This window comes from Macrosteles quadrilineatus, unplaced genomic scaffold (assembly GCF_028750875.1).
Source record: "Macrosteles quadrilineatus isolate MER2022 unplaced genomic scaffold, UCM_ALF_1.0 Scaffold_5__1_contigs__length_97177068, whole genome shotgun sequence".
In the NCBI taxonomy this organism is placed as follows: Eukaryota; Metazoa; Arthropoda; class Insecta; order Hemiptera; family Cicadellidae; genus Macrosteles; species Macrosteles quadrilineatus.
Window position 1 is genome coordinate 95,332,959 of NW_026542598.1, and position 19,820 is coordinate 95,352,778.

At 35.5% G+C, this 19,820-nt stretch overlaps 1 protein-coding gene across 1 annotated transcript; it reads left to right on the plus strand.

The window, feature by feature from the left end:
- Positions 1-117: 117 nt before the first annotated feature.
- On the plus strand, positions 118-18,565 carry LOC128994332 (DNA repair endonuclease XPF-like). Its single transcript, XM_054418794.1, has 18 exons — positions 118-228; positions 1,602-1,772; positions 3,126-3,305; positions 4,281-4,461; positions 5,298-5,450; positions 6,206-6,319; positions 7,614-7,762; positions 8,335-8,489; positions 9,052-9,185; positions 9,777-9,962; positions 12,072-12,218; positions 13,010-13,147; positions 13,811-14,032; positions 14,420-14,593; positions 15,218-15,358; positions 16,243-16,347; positions 17,224-17,319; positions 17,875-18,565. Exons 2-18 carry the CDS (start codon positions 1,705-1,707, stop codon positions 18,016-18,018), a joined length of 2,487 nt encoding a protein of 828 aa, XP_054274769.1. The 5' UTR covers positions 118-228; positions 1,602-1,704; the 3' UTR covers positions 18,019-18,565.
- Positions 18,566-19,820: the final 1,255 nt, after the last annotated feature.

The following is a 19,820-nucleotide window of genomic DNA, read 5'->3' on the forward strand; positions in this document are numbered from 1 at the left end:
CAACATAAATTACAATGTTCTTATCTAGGGACGTTCCGATACTTCCGAGAGGTATCAATACTTTCTTTCAATATTCAGAATAACGAAGTTAGCGAGTATTACTTAGAAGTAGTTTATAGACAAAGCAAGGATATTTACGTTTTTGAAGAGGACGAGGAAGATCAAGAAGGATATTTTGGACAGGAACAGAAAATAGATAGAGAAGAAGGTGATCAAATCACAGAAGAGGTAGGGTAACCATAACGCACACTAATAAAATTCCTCCCCTCCTGTTGTCATTGTATGTACTATAAATAAGGGACCTCCATTGATTTAAGATACCGTAATTAGTTATAAAGCCATTTAGGTGTTATTTTAATTGTAAACAATTAAATATTGAACTTACAGTAGCCTACAATAAATTACTTATTACTTAGGCCTAGCCTGACTTACAAAATACCTTTAACCCGAATTTTCCGATAGTCTAAAAAAAGTAAAATAAAATAATTTATTAAATACTAAGTTAAACGTTACCTAGATAAAATGCATATGTGGCATTAACAGGTTTCTCGTCCATTAATTATAATCTTGATCTATATTTGCACGGTAAAATAAAAACTTCATCTAGACTTAACATATAGGCCTAGTTAGAAAAAAATATTCATACAACAAAACATAGACAAATACTACAACAACATAAATTACAATGTTCTTATCTAGGGACGTTCCGATACTTCCGAGAGGTATCAATACTTTCTTTCAATATTCAGAATATCGGGATCGCTTTTTTAATATTATTGAAGTAGCAAAAGAAATGTTGGAGTATCTGTATTGAGTATCCAATAATATCGGGTATCGATACTTTTGATTCGATTCTGTTTAGACTAAATATCGGTTGCAAGCCAGTATCGTAATGTCTCTAATCTTATATAGAAGACCATTCAAATGAGGATCAATCTTTTGATCCATTCTAAATCAAAGAAATTATCATGCTGCCTCTGGGTAGTGATCAGCTGTTCTGTCATGTTGTTTACACAGTGTGGTTCCCACAAACGTAATGAATAAGAATTTGTCTTGCTTATAGTTTAATTACCTCACCTCAATATGTTAACTAACCACAGAGTTTTAAACCATGTGTTTTACAACTCCGTGTAATAATGAAACTTTTCCGCCGAGGAATTCCTTATACCTACTTTTAAAGAATTGATCACATTATTAATTGATATTCATTAATAAGTCACCAAGCAGGCATTGATGATTACCTCTTTGCCTAAAGGTTTTAGGTTACCACCTGTTTATGTGGGAAAAGCCTGAAGTGTAAATAAATTGGCCTAACTTACTGCAAGTTTTTTGCTGCAGGAAGTATAGTAGATTCTAAGGTCAGAATGTGAGGCTTCTTTGTCATTACGTATTTTGGCTCAATTTTAAGTGCTGGAGATTTTTTTATTAATAGCGTTAGTCTTACTTACATAGTTATTGTAGCTTGACATTCTTGTATGAGGAGGAATAAAAAAGGTTTTAAATTTCATGTTGGATTGGCCTCTCCGTAGTTTTTGTAGGCTACTTTAATAATACGTGTTAGTTATTTCTTTACACTGTAGATTTGTTTTGTGTTCATCCAGGGAGAGCAGAAAGAAGAGGAGGAGGCAGGAAGTTTTCTAACTGCGCTTTTGTGGACATTCCTTAACATACTGGTAGAAGTCTTGTTTTTATGACAGTGCAACCATGTTGGAATACGAAAACCAAATGTTTTTGGACATTCTGCACGAAGATGGCTTACTCGTCGCAGCCAGGTAAAACATTCTATCCTTCCAGATAAACTAACCTAAAAAATCTGTGTAAATAGGAACTATTTTACTTTTTAGGATGTTTTAAAGGTCGAAATAGCTCTATAAAATCCGACCCAACTGAAAAAGTATGTGGAAAAAACTTAATGGGAAGCAACAGACTTTACACAAAAGTTTTTGGACTAGGGTTGGTAATTATAGGTAATTAGGCGTATTGGAAGCTAAAATTGATACAGACGGTCAGTGTTAAGGGTGTTTAGAGTAGAATCTTAAATTATTGAGACCTTATGGAAGAGTGATGTCTTTCTGTTTTTCGTGGTGAATATGCTGTGGTCTGCATAATACAAGGGAGACAGTAGGCCTACTTTAATAGCCTAATGGCTTGGATTTGGCTTTGTGAGAAATATTGTTTTTACATCGATACCTACTTTTTAATTTACATTTACTTCAAGGATTTGTTGAACATCAGGCTTACCTTACTGACAAAAATAGTTGAATATACAAAGGAGTCCTCTCTCCACAACGAAAACAGCTTAAAAAAGAACAATGATTCTACCACTGAAGAAGGAACTAGTATTTCAGAAATTGTTATATTTTTTATGCATTTATTTATGTATTTAAAAGTTTCAAACTGTTCAAAAAGTAAGCCTGCTATTCAACCCATTCACCACAACATCCCCAACCTGCCTAAAGCCATTTTACCAAAAAAGTTTCATATCATTAATGAATTTTAAATAATTCGTAGTTGTATTCACTTGATGTTGGTAGGCCAACACTGTACCTTAAGTATTTATTTTTTTCCAAATTTACTTTGACAGTTGACTATAAAAGTCTTAATTCATATGTAGACAATAGACAAATTCTTTATTCTTTCTACAATACACACACTGCAATGGACATCGTCAAACTTTTAAACAAGGCAACAAATTATCGTTCTGTGTCATAAAGATATACAATACAAAAATGTCACAAAAATAGCCTAATTTGTCTATAAACATTAACTGTTTATGAACCTCAATAACAAGACCCTTAATAACAGTGTCATTTTTAATGTAATTGATTTAATATTACCCCACAATCACTGTTATTACAAACCTCAATTAGAAGTCCCTTGATAATAAGTCTTATTTAAAAATCCACATGAGGGACTGTTATCGAGGTCCTTCTAGATTTAAGTTCTATTGTTGGGTTGAACTTAAACTCTAAAACATAAGTAATTAGGCTACGCGGACACCATACATCGTTAAACAGTGATTAGTCTTACGCATAATTTTGATCAAAATTTGGTAGGTATATTCCACAGAAAAAACCATGTAAATTTGCTTTCCACAACATTTTCTCAAACATTGACTTGTTCAGAGGGCTGAGAATGGAGACTGTGATTATGAACCTGATGAAAGTCTACTGCGACCCCGGCAACTTGGTGTTGGTGTTGGGAGCTTCCCAGAGAGAAGAGGAGTTTTTTGTCACTGAGTTAGAGAAGCAAGGAGTCACGCCGCTGCCGAGAGTCATTACCTCTGAAACCACCAATACTGACAGGTGATACAACATAACCTATGTGCGGAGACGAGTCAGACAATATGATGTAACTACCATCATGTCATTTCATTTTAAAGGAAAACCAAGTGGCTGATTAAAAATAAAAATGTTGAAGGGATCGTTCTGGTAGCTCATTATAAGAAGAGTCCAGGACACAGTAAATAACTTCTTGATCAGCATTGTACGTGTAATTAAATTTTAAAGTAAAGTAAAAAGTAAATATAAATACAGTGTACCCTCTTATCCGAATACTTTTTAACATGACGCCGGTTTAACTGGACTACCATTAGGAAAGTGACATCTCTTTATTAAGGTTAAACGAATGAACTGGATCAATAGTAGGCGTTACTGAAACAACTTTTCTCATGGGAACGATTTGGGACCAGTGATCTAAACAGGTGTGTCTAAATACAATGTTCGCCCAAATTTTTGGGTTAGTTTTAGAGTGATTTGAGTTTTAGGGAGCATCGGGAAACCCTGTAATCTAGAGTAATTTCAATCCTGAGGAGTCCACACACTATTATATACAACACTCTTGAAAAATATATTGACACTTAGGCCTACCGGTACTATAAATTCTCTAAAAGTAAATGGAAATTTTGTTTTTATACTGTGAATGTGCACAAATTGTTGACTGAGGATTTTTCCAAAAGAAATAGAGTACAGCTAGCTTACTTGAAAAAAAGCCTAGAGCCCAGGGGCCAATAGCCAATAGATACACAATAGAAGAACACAAAAAACATAACACTGATATAAGTATAAATTCTTCAGAGAGAAGGTTTATCAGCCTCTGGACTGTAATTTTCTAAGGCAAGCTAACTCTATTACTTTTCAAAAAATGCCTTGCTAGCCAATTCCTTTAAGATATAACCTAAATTCAAAATTGTCTAAGTGCAAAACAACCACTGTTGGAGAAAATGAGTGCAAGTTCTGTTGCTGTTTATCTTCTTAGGCTCAACGTTGTGATGTTTGCAGAGAAAAGGTTTACCTGGAGGGGGGAGTGTTGATGGTGTCTGCTCGCATCCTGGTGGTGGACCTGTTGAGAGGAAGAGTCCCAGTAGCTCATGTCACGGGGTTCGTTGTCCTGCGAGCACACAAGATACTGGAGTCTTGCCAGGAGGCGTTTGCGCTTAGACTGTACCGTCAGGATAATAAGGTAGGCCTTATCACATCGAGTCCAATAACATGAATTTTGTGTTTTACAATTTACAAATTTATGACAAAAAATTGTTTAGTAATGTTATTGTTTTTCAGGATGGAGTAAGGCTATTATCAATATAATATGTCAAGAATTTGGACCGTTCCCTTCCAAATATCTTAAGAAAATCCAGTCAGATATGCACAAAATATCAATTTAGATTTATATCACCAAATTTTTGTTTAGGATACAAACCAATCTTAAAAAAATCGTGTAAACTGTTTTTCTAATAGCCTACAAGATACTGCACAAATCAAAAACCCCTTTGGTGTATTTCTTCTCTCAGCAAAACTAAGTACTCAAGCAGCTTGTTGTTTTTTACAAGTAATTAATAAATTGTACATTTTTTAATGAATTTATTAAATCAAAACTTCATTATGTATTAGGAATTAATTGTTTGCAATTTTGGTATGAGATTTCGATAATTTTTTTGTTTCTTCCTCATTATTTTTCTTGTGTTTAAATAGCCTTTAAACACATAAGGTATAACTAACTACCAGATTCCTTTGTCTAGATTAGTGATTAGGTTAGATTAATACAACTTTCAACTCAGACCAAGGTACTTATTTTCAGGAAAAGATGAGTAGAGGATGAAATCAATTATGCTCTCTATTCTCACTAAGGTCAGCAAGTTTTTTTTCAGCTAAAAGACAAAATTACAATTCATCTTCCTTATTTCACTCATTTTTATCTTAAAAACCTTTTGGATGGACTACAACTTTTTGTCCTAAGTTACTTATATCTTCATTATTCTTAATTACTCATCTGTTTACTTGATTGCATTTCTGTTACAGACTGGATTCATAAAGGCGTTCTCCTCGTCCCCAGAGGCTTTCACTGTCGGGTTTGCCAAAGTCGACCGAATTATGAAGTCATTATTTGTGAAGAATCTGTTTCTCTGGCCTCGTTTTCACGCCACTGTCAATTCTAGTCTTGAAAAGCGGAAGGTAATTTGTTTGATAAATTATAAACCTTTGTTTCTATTATTAACTCTGCGTTGTCTGATTCCCAGGGAACTCAAAAGGATTCTACTAAACTCGTCAACTTCCATCCGAAACTTTTACTGTTTATTACTTCATTACTGGTGCCCCATCCATCGAGCCCGACACAAATAGGTTAATTTCTCATTAGTTGATCGCCAAACCTTGCCGAGATGGGATTCAAACCCGTAATCAGCTAGGCATACTGTCTTCTAGATAGGGAGACAACTATTTAATTCACTGACCAACCCAATACACCACATTATCAATACTAGAATTCACTGACCAACCCAATACAGCACATTATCAATACTAGTAAACCTAAAGCCTAAGTGCAGCAGTTCTAAGTTTAACTCCAAGGCTGCAGCTACTTAGTAAGTATAGCTTTAGACCATTTTAAGGCTCGCATAGACAGTAGTAAGTCAAAGTTTGGTTATGTTTCTTTTGATGGCTGATGTATAGACTATTGGGGCTCAATGGGTGCAAAATGAAGACCTCTCTTATTTTCACATTAAGAAAGAATCCAGCTAAACAAAGCTTACGTTATATTTTTTTGTCCAATAGAGATGAAAATATTGACAAGAATCGTTAATTAAATTCAATTATAAACAATCATAGTAATTTATTAGATGTACTTTTTGAATGAATGATAAACTTATTTTGTGTTTACTGCACAAATATGGACTAATTCATAACTTTAATCAATGTAATTTATGTTACAGGCAATGGTTGTAGAGCTGCACATACCCCTCACCCCCCTCATGTCCGCAATACAGACGGCAGTGTTGGATATTGTTCATTTCTGTGTAAAGGAAATTAAACGTCTTAATCCATCGGTGAGGAAAAATTTTGATCTGCGCGGAAATTCTCAAGAAGAAATTATCTTCTAAGAACCGTTGACAAAAGTATAATTGATATTTGGTTCTCATGTTAACATTTCAGTCAGTTATAGAATAATCATGATTAGACTTATATTGCTATATATATTTGTGTTATAGTGGTACGTATTGACACGGCATTGACACACTTAAGTTCAACAATGTTTTGAATAACAATGGCAACAGCTGGCCCATATAGACATGTCTACCCAGGTCTGTGTCCAACAGAGTAGAGGGGGTTTTTTTATTGAGTAGTCTGTGATAAACTCAGGAGTCTCACACTACAGGCTGGCTACCTGTGTGTGTAAAAGCATTTTCCCTCCTCACCCTAAAAAAAAAAAAAAAAAAAAAAAAAAAATATAGATTTAGACATGTATACTTCAAATTTGTAAGTCAATGATGATGATATCAATCAATATACACTCTCGCTCTTTATATTTACTTATTAGGAGTGGAATTGACTTTAAAAGTACACATCTTTCAGTGACAATTATTAATTATTAGAAGTCTATAAATAAAATCCAAAAACCTGAGCTAAAAATTCTAGGTTTTCAGAATTCTTTCTTAAGATTAGCATGTCTTTCCTGAATTGGAAAGATGGAAAGAGTCCAAATCGGCACAAGAAACACAAAACATTTCAACAATTCACTGTCACTGATATAATTTTCAACTAAGGAAGGTATGAGTTTAGGCCACTATTCCTGAGCATCTCTGTAACTCATAGCTTGTCTACTCTACATACTCCTTTCATACTCTTTTTCTACACTTGACTAAGTCTCCCCCTGGGGATGAAATATGTGTCTCCTGTGTGTTCTACTTTACTTTACTTTACTTTTACTTTTCATTGAAATGGCAAGCATAAACAGTAGGTATTTTAAGCCAAGTACGGATGGAGATGAATGTAGGATGAGTGGCCCGATCTTGTAGTCTTGTTAGTGACTAAGGCCGACATATTCCTTAGACACAGCTCTGTTAATTAATCTATGGCCTACCTGTATTTCTTCCAAGGTAAGCTAGCTGCTATCCCCCTTTAACATACAACTTGCCTGGCCTAGAGCCTTTCCTTAAACAAAGTCATACCTTCTTTAGTTGAAACTTCTGTCAGTGACAGTGAACTATTGTAATGTTTTGTGTATAGTTTTAAGCTTTGAATTTCTTATGCCAGATTGGACTCTTAAAGTAAGCCTACTATCCTCACAAGAGATCCTTAAAATTCTGTAGAACTTTTCTAAATCATTCAAATCTGTTACAGCTGGAGACAGACACGATATCTGTAGAGAACGCTTTGTCCAAGACGTTCCACAAGTTGCTACAACTACAGCTGGACCCTGTGTGGCATCAGTTGAGTGGGAACACCAAACAGCTGCTGTCGGACTTAAAAATACTGCGCTCCGTCATCACGTAAGTCTATGATGAGAGATTTAAAAGGTAAAAGGTAAGGTGAAAAGGTTTTTACAACTGTGCAAACATTTTGTGATTTTGAAATTAACACTTTCACCTCAATTGTTGAGGGCGTTGATTATGTTTTCACGACCGCGTAATACAGTGATGATGTCTTCAAGACTACAGGAGATATTCTAGAGTTTACAACTATCACTGAATACGATGATATTTGTCACTGCAGGGGACAATGGTCCAAAAAACTGTTCCGTAGTGTTGAACATTTTGCCACGATCACGCTAGACAAAGGTTATGTGTCTGAGGCCGTCAGAGTCAATGATATTGTTCATGGTGTCTGCCTCCTATGTAACAGTTCTTATCACTGTATTTTTATATTTTTTATATTATTTGCAGAAGCGATTTAGACAATCGGCGATTCAGATCGTAGGAGTTAAAATGCGTAGGGATCTACTGTAGTTCAACAATCGATTGGAGAGATGTCAAGCTTCACTCAAGAACTCCAAAGTCGTTTATATCTCCTTAACATTGTATTTTTCTCTTTCTTAGCCCCAATAAGTCTTACTATTGTACAGGACATTGACGCAGAGTGATAGTGTGAGACTACAGGCTTTGTTGTTGACCCTTCGCAGTTCTGATTACGCCAAGCGCTGTTCTGGCTGGATCATGCTGGACTCTGCTGAAACACTGTTTGTATCTGCCAAAAGGAGGCTGTACAACAGCAAGCAAGGTGCGTTGTGTCATAACAGAGTAGAAACCCATTCAATGGGATTAAATATTCTACTAGATAGGGTATAGGTTTCTGATTTTATTTTGTATTTTGATGGAGTAGATGTTATTCTTGATTTTTTTACTGACATAAGATTAATTATTTTAGGTGATAATGCTGCAACCCCTAGGTCGAGCCTGAAGTAATGTGAAAAACAATTGTGAAGAACAACAGAAGCATTTTTTAGGTAACCGAGGTAATGGTATACTACGTAAAAGGCCATGTCGCATACCATACTTTTTGCCACACTGCTGGAAAAAAATATGAAGGAATAGTGAAACATGATCCATAGGCCTACATACAATAAATACACTTAAATACACTATTTTTCTGTATTCTCCTAGATGATATTACCACATTCCAGCTGACGGTACCGGTTTTAGATGACTTAACTGATCCTCTCTATAAACGTTTTTCTACTCTACAAAGAGTACATAAACTATCAGCTTCCTGTGTGGGTTGTTGAAAAGGTATTTTTATGGCATGTGTGTGCTTAGTTCATGTAGCGATTTTCTACTTTCAGAAATATGTCCTGAGGTGAGTCCGAAGTGGGAAACTCTCTCTGAAGTGTTGAAGGAGATACACAAAGACTCTGAGGGCTCCAGCACTGTGCTGGTGTTGGTTGAGAGTGTGTCTACGTGCAAACAGCTCAAACAGGTAATCTAATACAGTATTGTCCTGTCAGAAAGTCTGCCTCTTCCACAAATACCAAAATAATATTTGGAAATTATTTAATTTTGTGGACTGTAGTACAAAAACAACAGCTGTTCAACAACAGCTTGTTCTAGCTAACAATGTCGGAAAAGCTCGCAAATGTTGCCGCTAACTTAGATGAGCATTGGCAACGTTAGCAACAGTGAGGAGAATGTTGAATGTTTTAGATACGATTTCAAGAACGTCAGCAAGGCGATGTTACCGCGAACGTTTGTGATGTTATCCTGGACAGTGAACACCACAGAAAAATGTTCGATTGATCATATTTTATGTCTCATCAACTAGCCTATATAATCAACTCACTAGAATTAACTAGAATCAACTCAATAGAATCAACTCGCTTCCTCCATACACAGAACATAGAGAACAAAACTCTATAATAGAAAACGTAGGAGAAAATACACTTTCAGACTAAAACACTCACAGTGAATTACTCATTCAGCTATGTTCTTCTTTATTGAGAAATTTAAATACACTTCAATATCCAAAAGTCAATGGCATTGCCCAAGAAGTAAAATGTTTTCATGTTTCCAGTATTTGACTAAAGGAGGACCCACAATGCTGCAGGATCTATACAATAGGTTACTCAGCAAGAAGACTTCTTCTAGTGAACCGTTTCAGGTAGATAACTTGGATGATGACGAAGACGAGGGAAATGTATTTACTCTCTCCCAGAAAGCTGCGGACGACAATAATACGACTTACACTGAATGCACTCAGGTAAACGTTTGATTGTTGCTAAAAATTGAATACCTCTTTTATTGTTAGGAGTGTTTATAGTGTGATTTTTGTCTTGGTGTTTCCTTGAATGAACAGTGAAATGCTTCTTTGGAACATTATTTTGGTGTAGAATCATTAAAAGGAGAGAAAAATACTGGTGTAAACAAAGTCGAGTTTTGTTAACACATGTTTGAATCCAAAACAGTGTTTTTTTAATTTTATTTTCAATAGGCTGGTTGATACTTTTTACAGTTTTTACAGCATTTTCCTGTATCTGGCCAAGATTAAAATGTTGATGTTGATCCACCTTTCTTTGTCCTGTGAATGTAAACACTCTCAAAATTTCTCACCCACAAAAATGTTACAACTCTCATTATATGGTTATTATGTTTTCCCTTATGTCTTTCCTTTTCTTCAGTCCGTTAGGGTTTCTTTCTTTCTTGAGTGATTACATGTCAATAAAAGAGATTACTATAAAAACAAACATAACAAATGGAATATTTGTATAAACTGATTGCATGAACAATTTTGGTTGTTTTATGAGTTTTGTGTGTTTTTCTTAATTAAAAAGGCCCCTTAGCGGGTCCAGTACCGAGATAATCACTGTTGGATCATTAACCGGCTAGATCAATCTTGAAAATGTTGCTTACATCATGTAAGCACAGACCCTTTTTTACCCTTTTTCACACAGACATGAAAGTTATCTGGAGAAAATGTATCAGTACTTTTTTTTGTCCCACCTTCACGTACTAGGACGGTAGGCTCTCGGTTGGGATTGTTTTTCACATTACTGTTCTTCAGTCTATACCTAGAGGTTGCTGCATTATCACTAGATTAACTCCATTGGTGATTGGCGAGATTTGAACCAAGGACCTCAGGAACTGAACACCCGTGCTCTGCTAACTCGCTTCCTCTAATCAGTTATTAGATTAGTACTAGTACACTTATTGCTCAAATTCGAGCAATATCAAAGTATTACAGGTGTTATTTCAAAACAAATAACAGTCATAATTTCCATTTACTTAAAAGAGTCAACTTAAAGATAATGTAATCGATCACTCCACTCCAGTTATCGAAACTGAAAACGAACTCACACTAAAAAACAAACTCTCATCCTCATGAGTGTATCATGTATTTACTATGAACAGCTGTAATTAATACAAATTATTCGTCTATACAGGGTGAATCTTCTAAGCTGTCCTAAACAGATTACAGACGAACGGCTTGACATACAGAGATGAAACAAAACTTTTCCCCACTAATTTATACCCAAGGAACAACGTAAAAATATTTTTACCATTTTTAAAATACAGGGTGTTCAAGAAACTGGGGGTCATGGGTTCGAATCTCAGAGTTTTCAAATGTAAACATATGTCATATTATGCATCATTAGCTCTAGAGTTGTTATAGCTCTTAAAACTAAGTTGTTTTTATTCTGATCGGACTCTCGGGCTCACCCCCATTGGCTCTGGAGTGTCCAATGTTAACCTTATGAGTACCGTACTCATATTTAAATGGAATTAAAGAATCTTAACAGCTGGTTCAACTAAACAATTTGATTCTGCGCTGTTCAATAGCATTAAAAAGTTAATAGGTTTACCAACAGGGTGCAGCACTATTTTTTATTTATTTATGACAACAACTAATTTGCAACCATAAGGTGAGTGAGCATAGCGAACAAACTTTAACTGGAGGCGAGTTAGCGTAGCAAACGAGCTAAACCTGAAGGCAAGTGAGCACAGCGAACGAGCTCCATTGTTTATAAATAGCCCTTGAATAAATGTTTGAAAGCAAAACTATTTTTTTCATTTTTATATAAATAAGGTAATAAATATGTTTTATTGACATGAACACAATGTACAATAGATTAGATTGAATGTAATCTTAAGAGTCTTCCTTTAAAATTGCAGCAATGCGCGACGGTACGCTAGTTATATTTAAGGATAACTCAACAAAGTTCATCAGGTAAAGAAAATGTTGATGACTCATTCACTTTGGATACTGCAAAACTCGTTCCTGATAAAATCTGACACTTGTTTTGATTTTTTTCATTAGTTTGTTGATCTATTGTTAGTTGACTCGATATACTGAATTATATGTTTGTTCCAGTTGGATTCGGCCACGGAGCCAGTAGTGATGATTCAACAGACCAAAGTAGACGGAGATCCATTGTCTTTACCTACAACTCTGCGGACCATGAAGCCCAAGTATATAGTCATGTACGATGTGGATGTGACAGCCATCCGGCAAATAGAGGTATAGTAGGCTCTTTGTTGTGGTTGTTGGTTGTTGTTTATGTTATGAAACAACAACCATAAACAGTGTGTTAGTCACCATCGGCTTGGCATTATAGGGATCAAAATAAAATTTATTTAATTTTAGACACAAATTGTACAATTATATTCTATAAATACAAAAGTGTATTGGCTGCGTTAAACATTTTGTATCTCTTTGAATCACTCTAACTAAATTTATCAATAATAACTCACATGTATTTCGTACAAGTTGGTAGCGAGGAATTTAAAACAATTTTATAGAATCATAGGTGAGTATCTCCCAGGTTCAATCTAAAAACAAGTAAAGCTGTCTTTTGGGTTTTCTTCCCGGCCTTCAACTGCTGCAGATGCTGAATATATTTGTTACACGTTCGTTAATAGAATCCTAAAATCTATCCCATTAGTAACCAGTGGTTTCACTATTGAGTTTAATATGATCAATCAATAAACCTTGACATCCTTGATCACTCAACATTTGTTTTACCTTTTAGTTGAGAAATTTTTCAATTATCCATACATTTGGTTATCTATTAGTTTAGCTTTAATTTTTGATTATGGGAATATTACATTCTTTCAAACAGACAAGGAATCATTCTCAAATTCTAGAACGTAAAACAATTGTAGTCAAATTCTAGAAGGTAAAACAATTGTAGTTCTACTTTTTTAGTCCTACATCAAATCTCTACCATATTACGATGTAGTGTCAATAAAGCTGCTAACCTAACACATAGAAGTGTACATGTTGAAAAGTAGTTTTAAACATTTTGTCAGGTATATCAAAGTGCAGAAAGTGAACACCAGATCCATGTGTATTTTCTCATCTATGGAGGCTCTGCAGAGGAACAAGCTTATCTGACCACACTACGGAGGGAGAAGGAGGCTTTTGATTTTCTCATAAAAGAAAAATCTGTAAGTATTACTATGTGTTTAAACAAACTTACTAGAATTATTTACTCACAGAGAAGTAAGGTACAGTTAAAACCTTCAATGGCACACTTAAGTGGTGTCTAGCACTATTTGCTGGTGTCTAAAAAATGGCCAACCGTCCCTCTTGCCCTCATGTACTACAACGCTAACGGTTGAGGAAGGTTGTACAATAGAAATTTCCGCACAGTGCTAGCCACATAATTCTAACTTGTTTGTCCCAAGCATATTTCCAGCACAATTTACTAGATCTGAAAACGCATGATCCCCTGAGCAAGATTCCTCTATACCTTACTCCTCTGTTATATGTTATGTTTAATGGTTTCCTATGGGATGATTCCATAGGCATAGTTGAATGCTTATTCACAGATAACTATATTATAGGTTACACATAACTTATGTCATCATCAATCCACTATCTATTACAAGATTACTAGTTTAGGAGTGCTGTAGGTCCATTATCAAATCTCTGATAGTTTGTTAGTATTAAGGCAATTTGCGAAGGATTGGAGGATGAAATACAGAACTAACTTATGCACACTCGCCAACCGCTCATAAATGTCATAACCATGCATAACCATCTTAACCTGGATTATCAAGAGTCTACTGGAGAGCAATTTGTATTACCATTTATTTATCGCTCCACAGACCATGGTAGTTGTAGCAGATCAGGAAGGCAAGAGTGACAACTGTGCAGAGTTGAGTCGTGAGGTTGGCAAGAGTGCTGCGCCTCAGCTCAACACTCGTAAGGGTGGCAACACTGAGTCCAAGGCCAACCCCCGGGTCATTGTAGACATGAGGGAGTTCCGAAGTGAGCTACCATCGTTGTTGCATCGCAGAGGCATCGACATTGACCCAGTCACATTGCAGGTTTGGTTTTTTATTTTCTCCAAAAATGTTTCACAAAAAGTATGTTTTCTTTATACGGTTTTATTTATTTATTGGCTGTATAACTGTTGTTTTTTTCTTTAGACTGCATTTTTTCCACCTATCAGAGATTTAATTGACCATCTCGATTACGCAAGGGCAAGGAAAAGCTCTGTGGAAAAAGTTGATTCTGTCAGAGGACTTTACATGCTATACTTCGGATTTGAGCGAACAAGATCGTAAATATTCAAGTGTTCATAGCTCATTGATTAGTCTTGATGTTGATGGTAAATAGTGCAAGTCGTATCATACTTGCCGACAAGCCTGCTTTTTTTCACCTCAGTCTAACCAAATTCTAAGTACAAGTGACATTTGACAACTCATTTACAGATAGGAGACTATATCTTGTCGCCCGAGATGTGTGTGGAGAGAAAGAGCATCAGTGACTTGATCGGGTCTCTCAACAGCGGCAGACTGTACCAGCAAGCTCTAGCAATGTGTAGACACTACGTCAAGCCCATACTGCTCATAGAGTTTGATCAGAACAAACCCTTCGCACTGCAGGTAGGTCTTCGTTAAAGTTAAGTTGTGTGAAATTATTGTTTGAGTTACCATGTAGTAATTGGAGATGAAGTTATGTGGTTTGAAAGCAGGTAAGGCTTAAAGAATGTGTTGACAAGTGCATACCTATCATGTAATTTGGAATTATCAAACCCATGCTGTACTAGATTAGGTTGGGATTAGATTAGTAACTTTTGCTGGGGTTTGGATTTCTGTCTTAAAGGACATATCCCGCCATGCAATAATGTCATGAACCAGTGGTTTAAGCCCATCAAGTTTTAGTTCCATCTATCCAGAAAACCAAACGGTTCTCTCAGGCAAAGACAATCTTTTCAGTTGTGGAAAACTTGCTGAACAAAGCCATTCAATGGTTATTTTTTTTTAATTTAGTAAGTTTAACAAAACATCTGTCTAACCAAAACGTGTTGTTTATGATAGTTTGCAGTTTGTTCCCTATTTTTACGGCCAAACATAATTTAACATAATATCAAAACATTGCGTTCCTTCAGTGGATTTAAGTTAAAACCATGTAGTTCTCTATTAACACCCTACCAACACATTGATTGGAGTGTGCCAGCCTAAAGAACATAAATCAGCTGACCTTCTTTGACCTCGTTCCCTGTCCAGGGCCGCTACTACCTGAGCAGTGATCTACAGAACAGTGACATCACAGCCAAACTGCAGCTGTTGACGATACATTTCCCTCGGCTGAGGCTTGTCTGGTCTCCCAGCCCGTACGCTACAGCCCAGCTGTTTCACGAGCTCAAGGTATTGTCTCGTTTCCATCAGGTTTTTAATTTTTTTGCTCTAATATATTTCTTGCAAGACTTAATTTTAAAAAGTGATTGATAAATAAAGTTATGGACAAACTGTGGAATCAGGAAGTCCAACATCAAATCAAAGTTGATTAAAAAATCAATACCAATGTTAAATCTCAAAAAATCTTTGCGGAAAATTGCCGTTGAATGAACTCCTGGTCTGTCTGTGAGATTTCCTTGTGGACCATTCATATTTATTCATTCTGTTTAAATTCCATGTACATGAAAACTAATAACTATATTTTTGATTGTGCCTTTTGTCTCAATCACTACAAGATAATAGTGTAAAAAAGTGTTAAAACCTTTTCTGTAAAAAATCATAACCACAGAATTGAAAAAGTGACCTAGTAACTAGAATTATGTCGGTTGTCAGATGTACAGTAGTTTTAGAGACACTAGAAGAGTAGTTTGGTATTGATAATATGTCTAATGTACTGGACTGACTTTAGAACTGGACTGTATGAAAGGTAATGTAAAGTGTATTACTTTTGAAGTAAAGTATTCCAGCTCTATCATCAAGATCTAGCTCCAACCCGATGTTAAAGACTTGATAAGGACAATGTGGAATTTTATATTAAACCTTTAAAGAGCACCAACGGACTGAATTGATTGTCGAAACACAGGGATGGTTTTGCTGCGGATAAGCTATAAAATTTTCAGGAAAGCTTCATACTGAATATCCAAACTTGCCAATACTATGACTACGTTTTTTGCACTCAATGAGATTCACAGAAAAAAGGTTGAGAACGATCTAGGCATAGTGTAAATTAGTTGTGCTTAGTTTTGACTTGCCAATCTGATTGATCAGCTCTGGTTGGTATTGTTTGTCAACAGGAAGGAAAGGATGAGCCAGTTGCTTCAGTAGCCGCCGCTGTGGGGTTGGAAGGTACAACTCTTGAAGACGATGTCCACATAGAAAAATACAACACTGCCATTCATGTAAGAATCAAGTGCAGACATTGACTAGGGGCTATACTTATACTCCATCTATATTTAGCTTAAGTGTTTATGATCCTGAAGACGTCATCAGATCAAACCACTCACTGAGATATCTGTCAAAATTGTATTTCTGGTCTTGGATTAAAACGATTTATTATCAGCTGCCCGTTTACTTTAAATTAAACAGTTGGTGTATCTGTCAATGGCTCACATCAACTAGAACGGCCCCCAACGACTAAAACGGCTTGGTAAAAAGTTAATATATTCTACAGAAATCAGCACTGTAATTACTTTTCTAAGATACAACTTTCAACTAGCAATGCTCAATTAGTTGTAGTGTAAAGTACAATTTTATACTGATTACTGACACAATTTAAATGTTACTAATTTTATCAGAAGGAATTATAATTTAGTGACAATTTACCCATAAAATAGGCTACATAATATTCATCTGTTCATGGTTGTTTCTTGAATAAAATAAAATAAACTAATGTTTATTAAAGAGAAGGTTACAATTTTTGGAGGGGTTTTTGAGCTTTTGTCATTTTGCCTCTGTCTATTGATGAGACAATAATGGGAATATCACATGATCTGTTATAGCTGTAGTAATAATGAGTTGCCAACTATATGCTTTCTGTTTAGCTGAATGGATAAAGCTTGTTTGGTAATCCAGAGAAAGGTGAGATGCTTTTTGATGGTTCAAAACCCCTGCTATTCTTACAAATAATCGTCCTATCTTAATAATCTTAATAACTAAGCTACAACATTCATTCAACGTTCGTCCTTAAGTTATCTTTGTCTTAAGGTCCTTACCCTGTTGAATCTGTGTCCCATATCTCTAATCTCCTTCACATTCTGATGATGGTTTAAATTTAGGACTTTGTCAGTAAACTGCCAGGAGTGAACACCAAGAACCTCACGATGCTGATGAACAGAGGCCAGTCATTGGACCACCTCATGACTCTCTCGCAGGTTTGTCACGGTTAAATGTTACATCAAACTTGGTAGAGAAAGGAGACATTCAGATAGACCCTACTAAGTAATCAAGATGTTAGCTCTATCTTTAATTGAAATTTGTGATATTTTAATCATCTGACTGAGTTTTAACTCATAAGAAGCCTTTAGTAAGAGAGGATCACTTTTTCAACATTTTTTTGCTACAAATTGTAGTAAGTGACTGGTCCCCAATCTATAAAGTGTCCTGGACTCTGATAAAACAATGAAAATTGGCATACAGAGTTTAAAGTAGAATAACAATACATAAGCTCTTGGAGTAATTTATCACAAATTGGGCTATCCTACCTCCGTCTTAAGTCGAAATGTTCATCAAATAAGTGCTGACTAGAGCAACATTTTCAAAGCATACACACGTCATAGCATCAACATTATGTGTCAAGTTTTTATATAAATAAATACATATTATGTCAATCATGTTAACATATGTTAAACAATAATGTTGATAACTTCAACTCATACTTCACGAATCATAAACAACTAGACAACATGATTAACCTTGTTAAATTTCAGGAAGAGCTAAGTGAAATGCTGTCCAACAGTCAGAACGCAGAACTTCTTTACAAAGCCCTTCACAAGTCTGTACAGGCTGTGACAGAACCAAAGTCCTATCGTGGCCGAGGCAGAGGGCGAGGCTTTCGGAAAAGAAAAAACTAAACGAACCCTCGTGTTTTGTGTTTCCAGCTTTGAAAGAAAACTCCCACCTTTTCAGTGTTCTTCCAGAAGTGCTTTGATAGTTTTATACATTTTTGAAAAGTATTTTATCATAGTTTCAGCATTTTTACTGAAAAAAGTGTTTTATTAAAAATTAATTAAAACATTTTTGTATGTGATTAAATGAACTGTGACTTGTTTTGCCCCATTTCGTGATGAAAAAAGTTACTGGCTAAATATTTTTTTTTTATGTGTGTACTTTACTTTTTTATGAAGCAGTCTTATGCGTTTCAAATGTTTAGTGAATCGTCTTAAACTCTCGTGTAAGTATCTTAAATACTGAAAATGCATGAATGTCCTGTGTTCATAAATTATTTGTGTCTAGACGGTTTGAATTTAAAGAAAAGTTGAACGCACATATTTAATCGGTATGTTTCAAGTATTGAATAGCCTTCATATCAACATCACTTTGTTATTAAACTACAAAAGTATACCAATCAACCAATTACAAAAACAATTTGTACGTGTTTATACTTGTTCGTAAGTAATCCTAAAAGTCTTTAAACAACTTGTATTATAGATGTATACTTGTGTAATATTAATATTCAATAAAATTTGTAAAATTATGTACTGACTTAGTGATTTTATTACTTGTTCCATGACAATAAACCTGGCGCACACGTGGCGATTTTTTAGTTAAGTAATGATGGATGTTTCCGAGTGCGTAGCTATCCTAAAAAATGGACTTTGTATAATCAACCTGTGTTTGTGCTCTTCTAATTAGGTCTAAGAAAAAAAAGAAGACAACGTGAATATTGGGTTCATCCTATAGTAAGTCAGAGACTATTCTTTCTAATTTTTACTATACATCTGCAGCCTTTTTTCTATTTCATTTATAAATAGTTCAGTATCGAACTCTGCCACTGCCATGGTAAAAGGCTAGAAAAAATAGGAAAGAAAAACAACGACAACACAACTCACGCTGAGACTTTGACTGACTCCTGAGGAAAACAAGAAGTGACTGGCCGATTTTTTAATCGACCGTGTGCTCGGACTGATAACAACCTGTACGTTAGAGATTTCCGGGCGACAATCGCCTCGCCTACGAATCTGCAGCAAAATGCAGATTTTAAAATCGGCGCAATTCTCGATCGCCTGTGTGCGCGCTTCCGATGCACAGAACGGCCGATGAAATAATTGCCTCAAAATAATCGCTTGTGTGCGCCTAGCCTAAAATTCAAATACATTTTTACTTTATTTATTTATTTCATGCAACATAACATTATGAAAAAATTAATTTCATTCAAAGCTACAAAAGCCTCAGTAGGATTGTCTGCAGCAAAGAGTCCAGTTCAAAGTCCTTTCACAAAATTCCAGTCAGTTTCATATCTGGTACAAGCTATTCTCCTAATCTGTTGTACTAAATAGATAATTATTCACATTTAATTACCACTAGTGTACATGTTGCTCGAATTCGAGCAATTGCAAAGTATTAGGAGTTATTTCAAAACGAATAACAGTCATATTTACAATGAGTTTATAAGAGTCAACTCAAAGATTACCGGTGTGTAACTCAGACCTTGTTTATCTTCGTTATTGATAAACCTAAAACATTCGGGCCGGTTTTCTCATTCTCAAAATGCCTCGCTGTACAGGCAACACAGGTCATTGCTAGAGGGCCAATTGAGAACGTATATACTCGTTTTGGGCTAGTGTTAGGGCGCATTTCCATTTGTAACCTAATAGTTGAGTTTGTCCAGGGTCAGGTGCTGACTGTGCCTATTACGCGCCACTGCGATCGTTAT